Here is a 17549-nt window from a genome sequence, read left to right as displayed (position 1 = left end):
TCAGGCAGCACTTCTGACCAGGCAGCACTTCTGGTCAGGCAGCACTTCTGGTCAGGCAGCACTTCTGACCAGTCAGCACTTCTGGTCAGGCAGCACTTCTGGTCAGGCAGCACTTCTGACCAGGCAGCACTTCTGACCAGGCAGCAGTTCTGACCAGGCAGCACTTCTGACCAGGCAGCAGTTCTGACCAGGCAGCACTTCTGGAAGGAGCAGAACTGACCTTGTACAGGTCGGCCTCAGATGCCCCAGGAAACTTCTCCCTCAGAGCGTCTCGAAGGACTTTAGCCGTGTACCTCAGACCATAACTGCAGAGAAGTACACGGGCTGTTACTGGCAATACCCACTACAAGTGTAGTAGTGTACGTGTGTAGTAGTGTACGTGTGTAGTAGTGTACGTGTGTAGCAGTGTACGTGTGTAGTAGTGTACGTGTGTAGTAGTGTACGTGTGTAGCAGTGTACGTGTGTAGCAGTGTACGTGTGTAGTAGTGTACGTGTGTAGCAGTGTACGTGTGTAGCAGTGTACGTGTGTAGCAGTGTACGTGTGTAGCAGTGTACGTGTGTAGCAGTGTACGTGTGTAGCAGTGTACGTGTGTAGTAGTGTACGTGTGTAGAAGTGTACGTGTGTAGCAGTGTACGTGTGTAGCAGTGTACGTGTACGCACACTACTACACACGCACACTACTACACACGCACAATACTAAACACGTACAGTACTACACACTTAAACTACCACACACGTACAGTACTACACACTTATACTGCTACACACAGGTACACTACTACACACATACACTCCTACACAACTACATGTACAGTACTACACACGCGTGTAGTACTGTACATGTAGTAGTGTAGGTGTGTAGTAGTGTACGTGTGTAGTAGTTTAAGTGTGTAGTACTGTACGTGTGTAGTAAGATAAGATAAGATAAGATATTCCTTTATTGTCCCACATGGGGAAATTTCATTGGTGCAACGCAGGTAGATCCAGAGGTAGATCCAGAAGAACAGATCACTTATAGGAAGTCTGAAAAACACTTTCAGTAGAAGATCTCCTATAAATAAATAAAAACTCCCATAGACAAATAAATAAATAAATAAATACCATTGCATGTGATCCCGACAGTAATTGCACATGAATATGTGTCACGACAGCACATAGGTTGCACATGAATTTCACAGTAATTGCACATATGACAGAATTGCACATCAGTATTAGGTTAGGTCAGTATTGCGCCGGGATAACGTGACGATCTCCGGGTAAGACGACTGTTCTCCGCAGTTTCATGAGTTCCTCCTTTGTGTAAACGCGGTACCCGGAGCCGGCCGGGGGGCGGGGCCGGAGCCGGGGGGCGGGGCCGGGGGACTCAGAGCCAGTTAGAAGTTTAAGTGTGTAGTACTGTACGTGTGTGGTAGTGTACGTGTGTAGTACTGTACGTGTTTAGTAGTGTGCGTGTGTAGGAGTGTACGTGTGTAGTAGTGTACGTGTGTAGTAGTGTACGTGTGTAGTAGTGTACGTGTGTAGTAGTGTACGTGTATAGCAGTATAAGTGTGTAGTACTGTACGTGTGTGGTAGTTTAAGTGTGTAGTACTGTACGTGTTTAGTAGTGTGCGTGTGTAGTAGTGTGCGTGTGCAGTAGTGTACGCACACTACTACACACCTACACTACTACACGTACAGTACTACACACGCGTGTAGTACTGTACATGTAGTAGTGTGCGTGTGTAGTAGTGTGCGTGTGTAGTAGTGTACGTGTGTAGTAGTGTACGTGTGTAGTAGTGTACGTGTGTAGTAGTGTGCGTGTGTAGTATTGTACGTGTGTAGAAGTGTACGTGTGTAGTAGTGTACGTGTGTAGTAGTGTACGTGTGTAGTAGTGTACGTGTGTAGTAGTGTACGTGTGTAGAAGTGTACGTGTGTAGTAGTGTACGTGTGTAGTAGTGTACGTGTGTAGTAGTGTACGTGTGTAGAGGTCTACGTGTGTAGAGGTGTACGTGTGTAGTAGTGTACGTGTGTGGTAGTGTACGTGTGTGGTAGTGTACGTGTGTAGAAGTGTACGTGTGCAGTAGTGTACGTGTGCAGTAGTGTGCGTGTGCAGTAGTGTGCGTGTGCAGTAGTGTGCGTGTGTAGTAGTGTACGTGTGTAGTAGTGTACTTGTGTAGTAGTGTACTTGTGTAGTAGTGTACTTGTGTAGTAGTGTACGTGTGTAGTAGTGTACGTGTATAGTAGTGTAGTAGTGTACGTGTGTAGCAGTGTACGTGTGTAGCAGTGTACGTGTGTAGCAGTGTACGTGTGTAGTAGTGTACGTGTGTAGAAGTGTACGTGTGTAGCAGTGTACGTGTGTAGCAGTGTACGTGTGTAGCAGTGTACGTGTGTAGTAGTGTACGTGTGTAGTAGTGTAAGTGTGTAGTACTGTACGTGTGTAGTAGTTTAAGTGTGTAGTACTGTACGTGTGTGGTAGTGTACGTGTGTAGTACTGTACGTGTTAAGTAGTGTGCGTGTGTAGCAGTATAAGTGTGTAGTACTGTACGTGTGTGGTAGTTTAAGTGTGTAGTAGTGTACGTGTGTAGTAGTGTACGTGTGTAGTAGTGTACGTGTATAGCAGTATAAGTGTGTAGTACTGTACGTGTGTGGTAGTTTAAGTGTGTAGTACTGTACGTGTTTAGTAGTGTGCGTGTGTAGTAGTGTACGCACACTACTACACACCTACACTACTATGCGTGTAGTACTGTACATGTAGTAGTGTAGGTGTGTAGTAGTGTGCGTGTGTAGTAGTGTGCGTGTGTAGTAGTGTGCGTGTGTAGTAGTGTGCGTGTGTAGTAGTGTAAGTGTGTAGAAGTGTACGTGTGTAGAAGTGTACGTGTGTAGTAGTGTACGTGTGTAGAAGTGTACGTGTGTAGTAGTGTACGTGTGTAGTAGTGTACGTGTGTATAAGTGTACGTGTGTAGTAGTGTACGTGTGTAGTAGTGTACGTGTGTAGTAGTGTACGTGTGTAGAAGTGTACGTGTGTAGCGGTGTACGTGTGTAGTAGTGTACGTGTGTGGTAGTGTACGTGTGTGGTAGTGTACGTGTGTAGAAGTGTACGTGTGCAGTAGTGTACGTGTGCAGTAGTGTGCGTGTGCAGTAGTGTGCGTGTGTAGTAGTGTACGTGTGTAGTAGTGTACTTGTGTAGTAGTGTACTTGTGTAGTAGTGTACTTGTGTAGTAGTGTACGTGTGTAGTAGTGTACGTGTGTAGTAGTGTACGTGTATAGCAGTATAAGTGTGTAGTACTGTACGTGTGTGGTAGTTTAAGTGTGTAGTACTGTACGTGTTTAGTAGTGTGCGTGTGTAGTAGTGTACGCACACTACTACACACCTACACTACTATGCGTGTAGTACTGTACATGTAGTAGTGTGCGTGTGTAGTAGTGTGCGTGTGTAGTAGTGTGCGTGTGTAGTAGTGTGCGTGTGTAGTAGTGTGCGTGTGTAGTAGTGTGCGTGTGTAGTAGTGTAAGTGTGTAGAAGTGTACGTGTGTAGAAGTGTACGTGTGTAGTAGTGTACGTGTGTAGAAGTGTACGTGTGTAGTAGTGTACGTGTGTAGTAGTGTACGTGTGTATAAGTGTACGTGTGTAGTAGTGTGCGTGTGTAGTATTGTACGTGTGTAGAAGTGTACGTGTGTAGTAGTGTACGTGTGTAGTAGTGTACGTGTGTAGAAGTGTACGTGTGTAGTAGTGTACGTGTGTAGTAGTGTACGTGTGTAGTAGTGTACGTGTGTAGAAGTGTACGTGTGTAGTAGTGTACGTGTGTAGTAGTGTACGTGTGTAGTAGTGTACGTGTGTAGAAGTGTACGTGTGTAGAGGTGTACGTGTGTAGTGGTGTACGTGTGTGGTAGTGTACGTGTGTGGTAGTGTACGTGTGTAGAAGTGTACGTGTGCAGTAGTGTACGTGTGCAGTAGTGTGTGTGTGCAGTAGTGTGCGTGTGCAGTAGTGTGCGTGTGTAGTAGTGTACGTGTGTAGTAGTGTACTTGTGTAGTAGTGTACTTGTGTAGTAGTGTACTTGTGTAGTAGTGTACGTGTGTAGTAGTGTACGTGTGTAGTAGTGTACGTGTGTAGTAGTGTACGTGTGTGGTAGTATACGTGTGTGGTAGTGTACGAGTGTAGAAGTGTACATGTGTAGTAGTGTACGTGTGTAGTAGTGTACTTGTGTAGAAGTGTACGTGTGTAGTAGTGTACTTGTGTAGTAGTGTACTTGTGTAGTAGTGTACGTGTGTAGTAGTGTACGTGTGTAGTAGTGTACGTGTGTAGTAGTGTACGTGTAGTAGTGTACGTGTGTAGCAGTGTACGTGTGTAGCAGTGTACGTGTGTAGTAGTGTACGTGTGTAGTAGTGTACGTGTGTAGTAGTGTACGTGTGTAGAAGTGTACGTGTGTAGTAGTGTACGTGTGTAGTAGTGTAAGTGTGTAGTACTGTACGTGTGTAGTAGTTTAAGTGTGTAGTACTGTACGTGTGTGGTAGTGTACGTGTGTAGTACTGTACGTGTTAAGTAGTGTGCGTGTGTAGCAGTATAAGTGTGTAGTACTGTACGTGTGTGGTAGTTTAAGTGTGTAGTAGTGTACGTGTGTAGTAGTGTACGTGTGTAGTAGTGTACGTGTATAGCAGTATAAGTGTGTAGTACTGTACGTGTGTGGTAGTTTAAGTGTGTAGTACTGTACGTGTTTAGTAGTGTGCGTGTGTAGTAGTGTACGCACACTACTACACACCTACACTACTATGCGTGTAGTACTGTACATGTAGTAGTGTAGGTGTGTAGTAGTGTGCGTGTGTAGTAGTGTGCGTGTGTAGTAGTGTGCGTGTGTAGTAGTGTAAGTGTGTAGAAGTGTACGTGTCAAATCAAATCAAATCAATTTATTTTTGTAAGGCCCAAAATCACAACAACAGTTGCCTCTGAGGGCCACAGGGAGAAATGAATCAACAATGTCTGTGGTGGCGATGAAGTCAGACAATGTCTGTGGTGGCGATGAAGTCAGACAATGTCTGTGGTGGCGAGGGACGATGTCCCAGGGTCCTCTGTCCTTCTACGTGTGTAGAAGTGTACGTGTGTAGTAGTGTACGTGTGTAGAAGTGTACGTGTGTAGTAGTGTACATGTGTGGTAGTGTAAGTGTGTGGTAGTGTACGTGTGTAGAAGTGTACGTGTGCAGTAGTGTACGTGTGCAGTAGTGTACGTGTGTAGTAGTGTACGTGTGTAGTAGTGTACTTGTGTAGTAGTGTACTTGTGTAGTAGTGTACGTGTGTAGTAGTGTATGTGTGTAGAAGTGTACGTGTGTAGAAGTGTACGTGTGTAGAAGTGTACGTGTGTAGTAGTGTACGTGTATAGTAGTGTACGTGTATAGTAGTGTAGTAGTGTACGTGTGTAGTAGTGTACGTGTGTGGTAGTGTACGTGTGTAGAAGTGTACGTGTGTAGTAGTGTACGTGTGTAGTAGTGTACGTGTGTAGCAGTGTACGTGTGTAGTAGTGTACGTGTGTAGAAGTGTACGTGTGTAGCAGTGTACGTGTGTAGCAGTGTACGTGTGTAGTAGTGTACGTGTGTAGAAGTGTACGTGTGTAGCAGTGTACGTGTGTAGCAGTGTACGTGTATAGTAGTGTAATTGTGTAGAATTTTAAGTGTGTACTTGTGTAGTAGTGTACTTGTGTAGTAGTGTACGTGTGTAGTAGTGTACGTGTGTAGTAGTGTACGTGTGTAGAAGTGTACGTGTGTAGAAGTGTACGTGTGTAGTAGTGTACGTGTGTAGAAGTGTACGTGTGTAGAAGTGTACGTGTGTAGAAGTGTACGTGTAGTAGTGTACGTGTAGTAGTGTACGTGTGTAGCAGTGTACGTGTGTAGCAGTGTACGTGTGTAGCAGTGTAAGTGTGTAGTAGTGTACGTGTGTAGCAGTGTACGTGTGTAGTAGTGTACGTTTGTAGTAGTGTACATGTGTAGTAGTGTACGTGTGTAGTAGTGTACGTGTGTAGAAGTGTACGTGTGTTGTAGTGTAAGTGTGTAGTACTGTACGTGTGTAGTAGTTTAAGTGTGTAGTACTGTACGTGTGTGGTAGTGTACGTGTGTAGTACTGTACGTGTTTAGTAGTGTGCGTGTGTAGGAGTGTACGTGTGTAGTTGTGTGCGTGTGTAGTAGTGTACGTGTGTAGAAGTGTACGTGTGTAGTAGTGTACGTGTGTAGTAGTGTACGTGTGTAGTAGTGTACGTGTATAGCAGTATAAGTGTGTAGTACTGTACGTGTGTGGTAGTTTAAGTGTGTAGTACTGTACGTGTTTAGTAGTGTGCGTGTGTAGTAGTGTGCGTGTGCAGTAGTGTACGCACACTACTACACACCTACACTACTACGCGTGTAGTACTGTACATGTAGTAGTGTAGGTGTGTAGTAGTGTGCGTGTGTAGTAGTGTGCGTGTGTAGTAGTGTGCGTGTGTAGAAGTGTACGTGTGTAGAAGTGTACGTGTGTAGTAGTGTACGTGTGTAGTAGTGTACGTGTGTAGAAGTGTACGTGTGTAGTAGTGTACGTGTGCGGTAGTGTACGTGTGCAGTAGTGTGCGTGTGCAGTAGTGTACGTGTGTAGTAGTGTACGTGTGTAGTAGTGTACTTGTGTAGTAGTGTACTTGTGTAGTAGTGTACGTGTGTAGTAGTGTACGTGTGTAGAAGTGTACGTGTGTAGAAGTGTACGTGTGTAGAAGTGTACGTGTGTAGAAGTGTACTTGTCTAGTAGTGTACGTGTATAGTAGTGTAGTAGTGTACGTGTGTGGTAGTGTACGTGTGTAGAAGTGTACGTGTGTAGTAGTGTACGTGTGTAGTAGTGTACGTGTGTAGCAGTGTACGTGTGTAGCAGTGTACGTGTGTAGTAGTGTACGTGTGTAGAAGTGTACGTGTGTAGCAGTGTACGTGTGTAGCAGTGTACGTGTGTAGTAGTGTACGTGTGTAGAAGTGTACGTGTGCAGTAGTGTACGTGTGCAGTAGTGTGCGTGTGCAGTAGTGTACGTGTGTAGTAGTGTACGTGTGTAGTAGTGTACTTGTGTAGTAGTGTACTTGTGTAGTAGTGTACGTGTGTAGTAGTGTACGTGTGTAGAAGTGTACGTGTGTAGAAGTGTACGTGTGTAGAAGTGTACGTGTGTAGTAGTGTACGTGTGTAGTAGTGTACGTGTGTAGCAGTGTACGTGTGTAGCAGTGTACGTGTGTAGCAGTGTACGTGTGTAGTAGTGTACGTGTGTAGAAGTGTACGTGTGTAGCAGTGTACGTGTGTAGCAGTGTACGTGTGTAGTAGTGTACGTGTGTAGAAGTGTACGTGTGTAGCAGTGTACGTGTGTAGCAGTGTAGTGTGTAGTAGTGTAATTGTGTAGAATTTTAAGTGTGTACTTGTGTAGTAGTGTACTTGTGTAGTAGTGTACGTGTGTAGAAGTGTACGTGTGTAGAAGTGTACGTGTGTAGAAGTGTACGTGTAGTAGTGTACGTGTAGTAGTGTACGTGTAGCAGTGTACGTGTGTAGCAGTGTACGTGTGTAGCAGTGTAAGTGTGTAGTAGTGTACGTGTGTAGCAGTGTACGTGTGTAGTAGTGTACGTTTGTAGTAGTGTACATGTGTAGTAGTGTACGTGTGTAGTAGTGTACGTGTGTAGAAGTGTACGTGTGTTGTAGTGTAAGTGTGTAGTACTGTACGTGTGTAGTAGTTTAAGTGTGTAGTACTGTACGTGTGTGGTAGTGTACGTGTGTAGTACTGTACGTGTTTAGTAGTGTGCGTGTGTAGGAGTGTACGTGTGTAGTTGTGTGCGTGTGTAGTAGTGTACGTGTGTAGTAGTGTACGTGTGTAGAAGTGTACGTGTGTAGAAGTGTACGTGTGTAGTAGTGTACGTGTGTAGTAGTGTAAGTGTGTGGTAGTGTAAGTGTGTAGAAGTGTACGTGTGTAGTAGTGTACGTGTAGTAGTGTACGTGTGTAGAAGTGTGTGTGAAGGTGGTGTTTGTGGAGGTGGTGTGTGTGGAGGTGGTGTGTGTGAAGGTGGTGTTTGTGGAGGTGGTGTGTGTGAAGGTGGTGTGTGTGGGGCGTACGGCAGCAGGTGGAGGCTGGAGGTGATGGCCTTCAGCACTCGCTCCGTCAGGTTCTTTAGATTGACAATGGCCACATCGATCCTCCTCTGGACCTCAGGATGGGACAGCGCCTCCTCCAGGGACACGTCATATGGAAGAGAGCTACAACACACACACTCTTTATGTAGGCGACCTGCACAACACACACACACACACAGCACAACAACGCACACACACACAGCACAACAACACACACCACACACACACAGCACAACACACACCACACACACACAGCACAACACACACCACACACACACAGCACAACAACACACACCACACACACAGCACAACAACACACACCACACACACACAGCACAACAACACACACACACACAGCACAACAACACACACACACAGCACAACAACGCACACACACACAGCACAACAACACACACCACACACACACAGCACAACAACGCACACACACACACAGCACACCACACCACACCCACACAGCACAACAACACACACACACACAGCACAACAACACACACACACACAGCACAACAACACACACACACAGCACAACAACGCACACACACACAGCACAACAACACACACCACACACACACAGCACAACAACGCACACACACACACAGCACACCACACCACACCCACACAGCACAACAACACACACACACACACACACAGCACAACAACACACACAGCACAACAACACACACAGCACAACACACACAGCACAACAACACACACACAGCACAACAACACACACAGCACAACAACACACACAGCACAACAACACACACCACACCCACCCACCCAGCCACACCCACCCCCAGTGTCTGGACGTAGTCAGGCGGTGTCCCATATTCCTCCTAAAAGCTGCTCACACTCAAAGCATGACACATCTGTCTCTCTAACTATTATTATTCACCGTTTTAACTTCATTCATATTTGGGAGGGCATGATGACACTACAGTCTCCAGATCTGTAGATATGACCCTCAGGCATAGAGGTCATAGAGGTTATAGAGGTCATATGTGTGGTTCTATGGGGCAGGATTGGAGGAGAGTGAAGGGAGTTGGGTTTCTCTCACCTCTTGGTTCCGGTCTGCGTCTCGGTCTGGTTCACCCAGGTCTTGTAGACCTCCAGAGGGTCTGTCCTGATGCTGAGGTTCTGCTCCAGGAGCAGCTCCTTCAGGGCGGGGCCCAGGGCCTCTCTCAGGGCGTTGTGCCCTCGGGCGTGACGGTAGAAGTTCACCAACATCTTAATGACAGTGGGATTTCCTGTCACCACATCCTGAGGATGCTGCACTTTCAGCCTGAAACACACAACACATGTTCTTCAGATGAACTCTCAGTGTGACATGAGGAGACCAGCTGCATGTTCTTCAGATGAACTCTTAGTGTGACGTGAGGAGACCAGCTGCATGTTCTTCAGATGAACTCCTAGTGTGACATGAGACCAGCTGCACGTTCTTCAGATGAACTCTCAGTGTGACATGAGACCAGCTGCATGTTCTTCAGATGAACTCTCAGTGTGACATGAGACCAGCTGCACGTTCTTCAGATGAACTCTCAGTGTTACATGAGAGCAGCTGCACGTTCTTCAGATGAACTCTCAGTGTGACATGAGGAGATCAGCTGCATGTTCTTCAGATGAACTCTCAGTGTGACATGAGACCAGCTGCACGTTCTTCAGATGAACTCTCAGTGTTACATGAGGAGACCAGCTGCATGTTCTTCAGATGAACTCTCAGTGTGACATGAGACCAGCTGCACGTTCTTCAGATGAACTCTCAGTGTGACATGAGAGCAGCTGCACGTTCTTCAGATGAACTCTCAGTGTTACATGAGACCAGCTGCACGTTCTTCAGATGAACTCTCAGTGTTACATGAGAGCAGCTGCATGTTCTTCAGATGAACTCTCAGTGTTACATGAGAGCAGCTGCATGTTCTTCAGATGAACTCTCAGTGTTACATGAGACCAGCTGCACGTTCTTCAGATGAACTCTCAGTGTTACATGAGAGCAGCTGCATGTTCTTCAGATGAACTCTCAGTGTGACATGAGACCAGCTGCATGTTCTTCAGATGAACTCTCAGTGTGACATGAGACCAGCTGCATGTTCTTCAGATGAACTCTGTTACATGAGAGCAGCTGCACGTTCTTCAGATGAACTCTGTGTGACATGAGGAGAGCAGCTGCATGTTCTTCAGATGAACTCTCAGTGTGACATGAGACCAGCTGCATGTTCTTCAGATGAACTCTGTGTGACATGAGACCAGCTGCACGTTCTTCAGATGAACTCTTAGTGTGACATGAGACCAGCTGCATGTTCTTCAGATGAACTCTCAGTGTGACATGAGACCAGCTGCATGTTCTTCAGATGAACTCTTAGTGTGATCCCCATATAAAGTAGCTCACAAATACGTTCCATCTCTTGCATGTTCCGTTCATGTAAACATGTACAGTGATCCCTCGTTTATCGCGGGGGTCACGTTCCAAAAAGAACCCGCGATAGGCGAAATCCGTGAAGTAGAAACCTTTATTTTTTTAAAGTTATTATACAATGAAATACTCCATAAAACATTGAAGCTCACGCTCGCTCTCACCGGCCTCGCAAACTTATATTTGGCAAGCGGTTTTACGTAGGTGTCCATATGAATCCATAACGTTATTGACACAGGTAGAGAAGACGCGGAGAGACTGTTTAGCCAATCAGAATGCAGAACACAATGCATGATGCAAATCCATGAAGCAGCGAGACCGCGAAAAGTGAACCACGTTATAGCGAGGATCACTGTAAATTTAACGAAAGTACCCTTCAGTGACAGGGACCCACACCATGAGGTAGGAAAGCGCGAGCGCTTTCTGAAAATGTATAGTTTATGGCATTTGAAAAATGGGAAATATTGTTTTCGCATCGGAATATTATTCTTTCTTTCTTCTCGGGACACGCCCCCCTATTTTTCACCCAGTGACATTGACGAAAAGTCACACAAATGTGCACACCTCATTTGGGGGCGCGTCAGATGAGAGTCATAAAATTTGGTGCAGAGGTAGATGGTGACAAGAGAAGTAAAAAATATTATTACGGCAACGCCGTCCGCCCAACCAAATGTCGGCCATATTGGTTAAAATATGGCTAAGCATGACTCTGGAGTTTTTCCCATATGTCGTACTTTTATGAACTCCTCCCCCTCAGGGCGTTGGCCCTAAAAAGGTGAAATTTGCTGAAAATGGTGCTGAGGAGTGGGACATCAAACGTTATTCAAATTACATTGACCCTGTCACGGTCTCTGTAGGTCAAACTGTAGCTAGAATTTTAGAAAATACACAAATTTTAAATTTGCTGCCGTTTGCGCAGATAAAGTCCGAATTGCGTCAAATTAGAATCAGTTGATGAAGACACTGGAGCTGGTCCTGAACCTCCTCCGCTCCACCGTGAGCTCAGCCATGGACCCGCTGCAGTTTGCATACCGGCCTGACATCGGAGTGGAGGACGCCGTCATCTCCTGCTGCACCGCTCTCTCTCTCACCTGGAGAAGCCTGGCAGCTCTGTGAGGATCCTGTTCTTTCATCTCTCCAGCGCCTTCAACACCATCAGCTCCTGAGGGACAAGCTGGAGACGGCTCCTGAGGGACAAGCTGGAGACGGCTCCTGAGGGACAAGCTGGAGACGGCTCCTGAGGGACAAGCTGGAGACGGCTCCTGAGGGACAAGCTGGAGACGGCTCCTGAGGGACAAGCTGGAGACGGCTGGTGTGGAGTACGACCTGCAGAGTGGATCCTGGACCACCTCATGGACCGACCCCAGTTTATGAGAGCCCGAGACTGTGTCTGACACTCGGACCTGCAGTGTGAGGGGCCTGCAGTGTGGGGGCCCTGCAGTGTGGGGGCCCTGCAGTGTGGGGGCCCTGCAGTGTGGGGGCCCTGCAGTGTGGGGACCTGCAGTGTGGGGGACCTGCAGTGTGGGGGCGCCCCAGGGCACTGTCCTCGCGCCCTCTCTCTTCACCCTCTACACTGCAGACCTCAGACATGGACAGTTGTGTCCTGCAGAAGTTCTCTGACCACTCTGCCATCATGGGACTCATCACAGACGACGATGTGGAGGACAGAGGACTGGAGCAGGACTTTGTGGAACCACCTCCTCATCAACGCGGAGAAGACCAAGGAGATGGTGGTGGACTTCCACAGAGGCCACGCCCCCCTCACCAGTGAACATCCAGGGACGGGACAGGCCACGCCCCCCTCACCAGTGAACATCCAGGGACAGGCCACGCCCCCCTCACCAGTGAACATCCAGGGACATTGAGAGAGTGACTCATACAAGGACCTGGTGTTCATCTGAACCACAAACTGGACTCATAACACAGACTGAACAGGAAGAGCCAGAGTCGGCTCCACCTCCTGAGGAGACTCAGGTCTTTTGGAGTGACAGGGCCGCTCCTGACAGGGCCGCTCCTGAAGACCTTCTCTGACTCTGTGGTGGCATCAGCTCCTGTAGGTGTGGCCTGCTGGAGCAGCAGCATCACAGAGAGGTAGATGAGGAAGCTGGACAAAGTCATCAAGAAGTCCAGCTCCGTCCTGGGCTGCGCTCTGGACTCGGTGCAGGAGGTGGGGGACAGAAGGGTCCTGGCTAAACTCACATCTATGCTGGACCATGAGTCTCACCCCCTGCAGGACACTCTGTCCCCTGCAGGACACTCTGTCCGCTCTGGAGAGCAGCTTCAGTGACTGATCCACCCTCGCTGTGTGAAGGAAAGGTTTCGCAGGTCTTTCCTTCTGCTGCTGTCAGACTTTATAACAAACACTGCCCTGAACATGTGCAATACTGATGTAACCATGTGCAATACCTGTGAATAAGAGTGTTCTATTTTGTGTTACTTTATTTTATTTAATTCTATTATCATTATTTTATTATTATTATCTTATTCTTATCTATATCTTTTTTATTTATCTATTTAATTTTATTTCCCCCCCTCCATTCCCTATTAAGACAGGAGAGGAGTTTTTGTTAACAAGAGTTTTTTGTTTTGTTCATAAGAGTTTTATTAAGAGTGTGTTTGAAACGTCCTATAATCTGTCCTTTCCTCCTGTTTCTACTGCAACAACCACATGTCCCTGTGGGACATTAAAGGATTATCTTATCTTATCTTAAACTCTTTGCCCTAAACCTACTTGAAGTGAAATAAAATAATTTGGCGCCCCCTACAGATTTTATATGGAGGTAAAATGTTTAGTCTCGAAATTTGACACAAAATTCAATTTTGGCATCTCGATCACAAAGTCAACGAGACTCATGTCATAATTGTTCCGGCTTTGTCAACAATGACCCAAACCTCCCATGTTATTCCAATGGGGAAATTGCTATAACATGTTTACACTTTATACTTTTAAAAACTCCTCCTCGGGCGTTTGCCCTATTAACCTGAAATTTGGTGAGACTCATCTTCAGGGGTAAAAGTTATACACATTTGTATTCAAAGAATCACGGTGTATGTGCGGCTTGCCAAGAATTCAAAATAAAATAGCTTTTTGATGGTAAAACAAAGGGTGGAAGATGTGACAGCGTCACAGATTCAGCAGTAGATGTAATAAAAGGACACTTGGGCCGTGTTAGCCACGCCCCCTCCACTTGCGCCATGGCAAGGGTCAAAATCAGCTTTGAAGATCAGAGCAGACGTGGAGGATGTCCTGGTGCACTTGCCTGATCTCGTATCGGAGCGCCTGAGTGAACAACTGCAGGAGCAGGAAGGCCTCACGACGGTCTGAGCCGTAGTTAAACAGACTGAACACCAACATCTCCATGAAGCCTGTGGACCTGCTCTGAGGCATGAGGAACACCAGCTGGGCCAGGTACCGGGGCTGAGTCTGCAACCAGAGAGGACATGGGGCGGTCATGGGGCGATCATGGGGAGGTCATTGGGCGGTTATGGGGCGGTCATGGGGGGGTCATGGGGCGATCATGGGGCGGTCATGGGGCGATCATGGGACGATCATGGGGCGGTCATGGGGCGGTCATGGGGCGGTCATGGGACGATCATGGGGCGGTCATGGGGCGGTCATGGGGCGGTCATGGGGCGGTTATGGGGCGGTTATGGGGCGGTCATGGGGAGGTCATGGGGCGATCATGGGGCGGTCATGGGGAGGTCATGGGGCGATCATGGGGCGGTCATGGGGAGGTCATGGGGCGATCATGGGACGATCATGGGGCGGTCATGGGGCGGTTATGGGGCAATCATGGGGCGGTCATGGGGCGATCATGGGGCTATCATGGGACGACCATGGGGCGATCATGGGGCGGTCATGGGGCGATCATGGGGCGATCATGAGGCGGTCATGGGGCGGTCATGGGGCGATCATGGGGCGGTCATGGGGAGGTCATGGGGCGATCATGGGGCGATCATGGGACGATCATGGGACGATCATGGGGCGGTCATGGGGCGGTCATGGGGCGGTTATGGGGCAATCATGGGGCGGTCATGGGGCGGTCATGGGGCGATCATGGGGCGATCATGGGGAGGTCATAGGGAGGTCATGGGGCGATCATGGGACGATCATGGGGCGATCATGGGGCGGTCATGGGGCGGTCATGGGGCGATCATGGGGCGGTCATGGGGCGATCATGGGGAGGTCATGGGGCGATCATGGGACGATCATGGGGCGGTCATGGGGCGGTTATGGGGCGGTTATGGGGCGGTCATGGGGCGGTTATGGGGCAATCATGGGGCGGTCATGGGGCGATCATGGGACGATCATGGGGCGGTCATGGGGCGGTTATGGGGCGGTCATGGGGAGGTCATTGGGCGGTTATGGGGCGGTCATGGGGGGGTCATGGGGCGGTCATGGGGAGGTCATGGGGCGATCATGGGGAGGTCATTGGGCGGTTATGGGGCGGTCATGGGGGGGTCATGGGGCGATCATGGGGCGGTCATGGGGAGGTCATGGGGCGATCATGGGACGGTCATGGGGCGGTTATGGGGCGGTCATGGGGCGGTTATGGGGCGGTTATGGGGCGGTCATGGGGAGGTCATGGGGCGATCATGGGGCGGTCATGGGGAGGTCATGGGGCGATCATGGGGCGGTCATGGGGAGGTCATGGGGCGATCATGGGACGATCATGGGGCGGTCATGGGGCGGTCATGGGGCGGTTATGGGGCAATCATGGGGCGGTCATGGGGCGATCATGGGGCGATCATGGGGCTATCATGGGACGACCATGGGGCGATCATGGGGCGGTCATGGGGCGATCATGGGGCGATCATGAGGCGGTCATGGGGCGGTCATGGGGCGATCATGGGGCGGTCATGGGGAGGTCATGGGGCGATCATGGGGCGATCATGGGGAGGTCATGGGGCGATCATGGGGCGGTCATGGGGCGGTCATGGGGCGGTTATGGGGCAATCATGGGGCGGTCATGGGGCGGTCATGGGGCGATCATGGGGAGGTCATAGGGAGGTCATGGGGCGATCATGGGGCTATCATGGGACGATCATGGGGCGATCATGGGGCGGTCATGGGGCGGTCATGGGGCGGTCATGGGGAGGTCATGGGGCGGTCATGGGGCGATCATGGGGAGGTCATGGGGCGATCATGGGACGATCATGGGGCGGTCATGGGGCGGTTATGGGGCGGTCATGGGGCGGTTATGGGGCAATCATGGGGCGGTCATGGGGCGATCATGGACGATCATGGGGCGGTTATGGGGCGGTCATGGGGAGGTCATGGGGCGGTTATGGGGCGGTCATGGGGGGATCATGGGGCGATCATGGGGCGATCATGGGGAGGTCATTGGGCGGTTATGGGGCGGTCATGGGGGGGTCATGGGGCGATCATGGGGCGGTCATGGGGAGGTCATGGGGCGATCATGGGACGATCATGGGGCGGTCATGGGGCGGTTATGGGGCGGTCATGGGGCGGTTATGGGGCGGTTATGGGGCGGTCATGGGGAGGTCATGGGGCGGTCATGGGGAGGTCATGGGGCGGTCATGGGGAGGTCATGGGGCGATCATGGGACGATCATGGGGCGGTCATGGGGCGGTCATGGGGCGGTCATGGGGCGGTTATGGGGCAATCATGGGGCGGTCATGGGGCGATCATGGGGCGATCATGGGGCTATCATGGGACGACCATGGGGCGATCATGGGGCGATCATGAGGCGGTCATGGGGCGGTCATGGGGCGATCATGGGGCGGTCATGGGGAGGTCATGGGGCGATCATGGGGCGATCATGGGGAGGTCATGGGGCGATCATGGGACGATCATGGGGCGGTCATGGGGCGGTCATGGGGCGGTTATGGGGCAATCATGGGGCGGTCATGGGGCGGTCATGGGGCGGTCATGGGGCGGTCATGGGGCGATCATGGGGCGATCATGGGGAGGTCATAGGGAGGTCATGGGGCGATCATGGGGCTATCATGGGACGATCATGGGGCGATCATGGGGCGGTCATAGGGCGGTCATGGGGCGATCATGGGGCGGTCATGGGGCGGTCATGGGGCGATCATGGGGAGGTCATGGGGCGATCATGGGACGATCATGGGGCGGTCATGGGGCGGTCATGGGGCGGTCATGGGGCGGTTATGGGGCAATCATGGGGCGGTCATGGGGAGATCATGGGACGATCATGGGGCGGTCATGGGGCGGTTATGGGGCGGTCATGGGGCGGTTATGGGGCAATCATGGGGCGGTCATGGGGCGATCATGGGGAGGTCATAGGGAGGTCATGGGGCGATCATGGGGCTATCATGGGACGATCATGGGGAGGTCATAGGGAGGTCATGGGGCGATCATGGGACGATCATGGGGAGGTCATGGGGCAATCATGGGGAGATCATGGGGCGATCATGGGGAGATCATGGGGCGATCATGGCGCGATCATGGGGCGGTCATGGGGCGGTTATGGGGCAGTCATGGGGCGGTCATGGGGCGATCATGGGGCGATCATGGGGAGGTCATGGGGCGGTCATGGGGAGGTCATGGGGCGATCATGGGGAGGTCATGGGGCGATCATGGGGAGGTCATGGGGCAATCATGGGGAGATCATGCGGCGATCATGGGGAGGTCATGGGGCGATCATGGGGAGATCATGGGGCGCTCATGGGGAGGTCATAGGGAGATCATGGGGCAATCATGGGGAGGTCATGGGGCGATCATGGGGAGGTCATGGGGAGGTCATGGGGCGATCATGGGTCGATCATGGGGCGATCATGGGGTGGTCACGGGTCAGTCGTGGGGCTCTGCTCACCACACACAGTCAGAAGTACCTGCAGGAGGTAGAAGAGGTGCTGGTAAGCCTCCAGCCTCTTGTGGCGCTCACGACTCAGAGCCTTCAGACCTTTACTCTTCTCCAGGTCCATCATGTCTGACAACTGCTCCTTGTTCTTCTTAGTCAGCTTCTTACAGTGAGAGGCCACCTCCTGAGAATGAGCCCAGAAAATCATTTATGACCCAAAAGCTTCATCAGATTTGACTTCCTACCG

The 17549-nt window shown here is 50.2% G+C and overlaps 1 protein-coding gene across 1 annotated transcript in view; it reads right to left on the bottom strand.

Moving 5' to 3' along the window:
* Positions 1 to 17549, bottom strand: part of iqgap3 (IQ motif containing GTPase activating protein 3) — a 67755-nt gene that overhangs the window by 6395 nt on the left and 43811 nt on the right. Inside the window, exons 24-28 of the mRNA XM_072460573.1 lie at positions 17334 to 17486; positions 13775 to 13938; positions 9162 to 9386; positions 8066 to 8206; positions 221 to 305 (exon numbers count right to left, since the gene is read on the bottom strand). Of these exons, the coding sequence (XP_072316674.1) occupies positions 221 to 305; positions 8066 to 8206; positions 9162 to 9386; positions 13775 to 13938; positions 17334 to 17486 (768 nt within the window). The remainder of the gene's footprint in view (positions 1 to 220; positions 306 to 8065; positions 8207 to 9161; positions 9387 to 13774; positions 13939 to 17333; positions 17487 to 17549) is intronic.

This window comes from Eucyclogobius newberryi, unplaced genomic scaffold, assembly GCF_026437365.1.
Source record: "Eucyclogobius newberryi isolate DKJ021-1_F unplaced genomic scaffold, fEucNew1.0.hap1 SCAF_3, whole genome shotgun sequence".
Lineage (NCBI taxonomy): Eukaryota > Metazoa > Chordata > Actinopteri > Gobiiformes > Gobiidae > Eucyclogobius > Eucyclogobius newberryi.
Note: the sequence above shows the minus strand (reverse complement) of the source record. Positions and strands in the feature narration are given on the sequence as shown.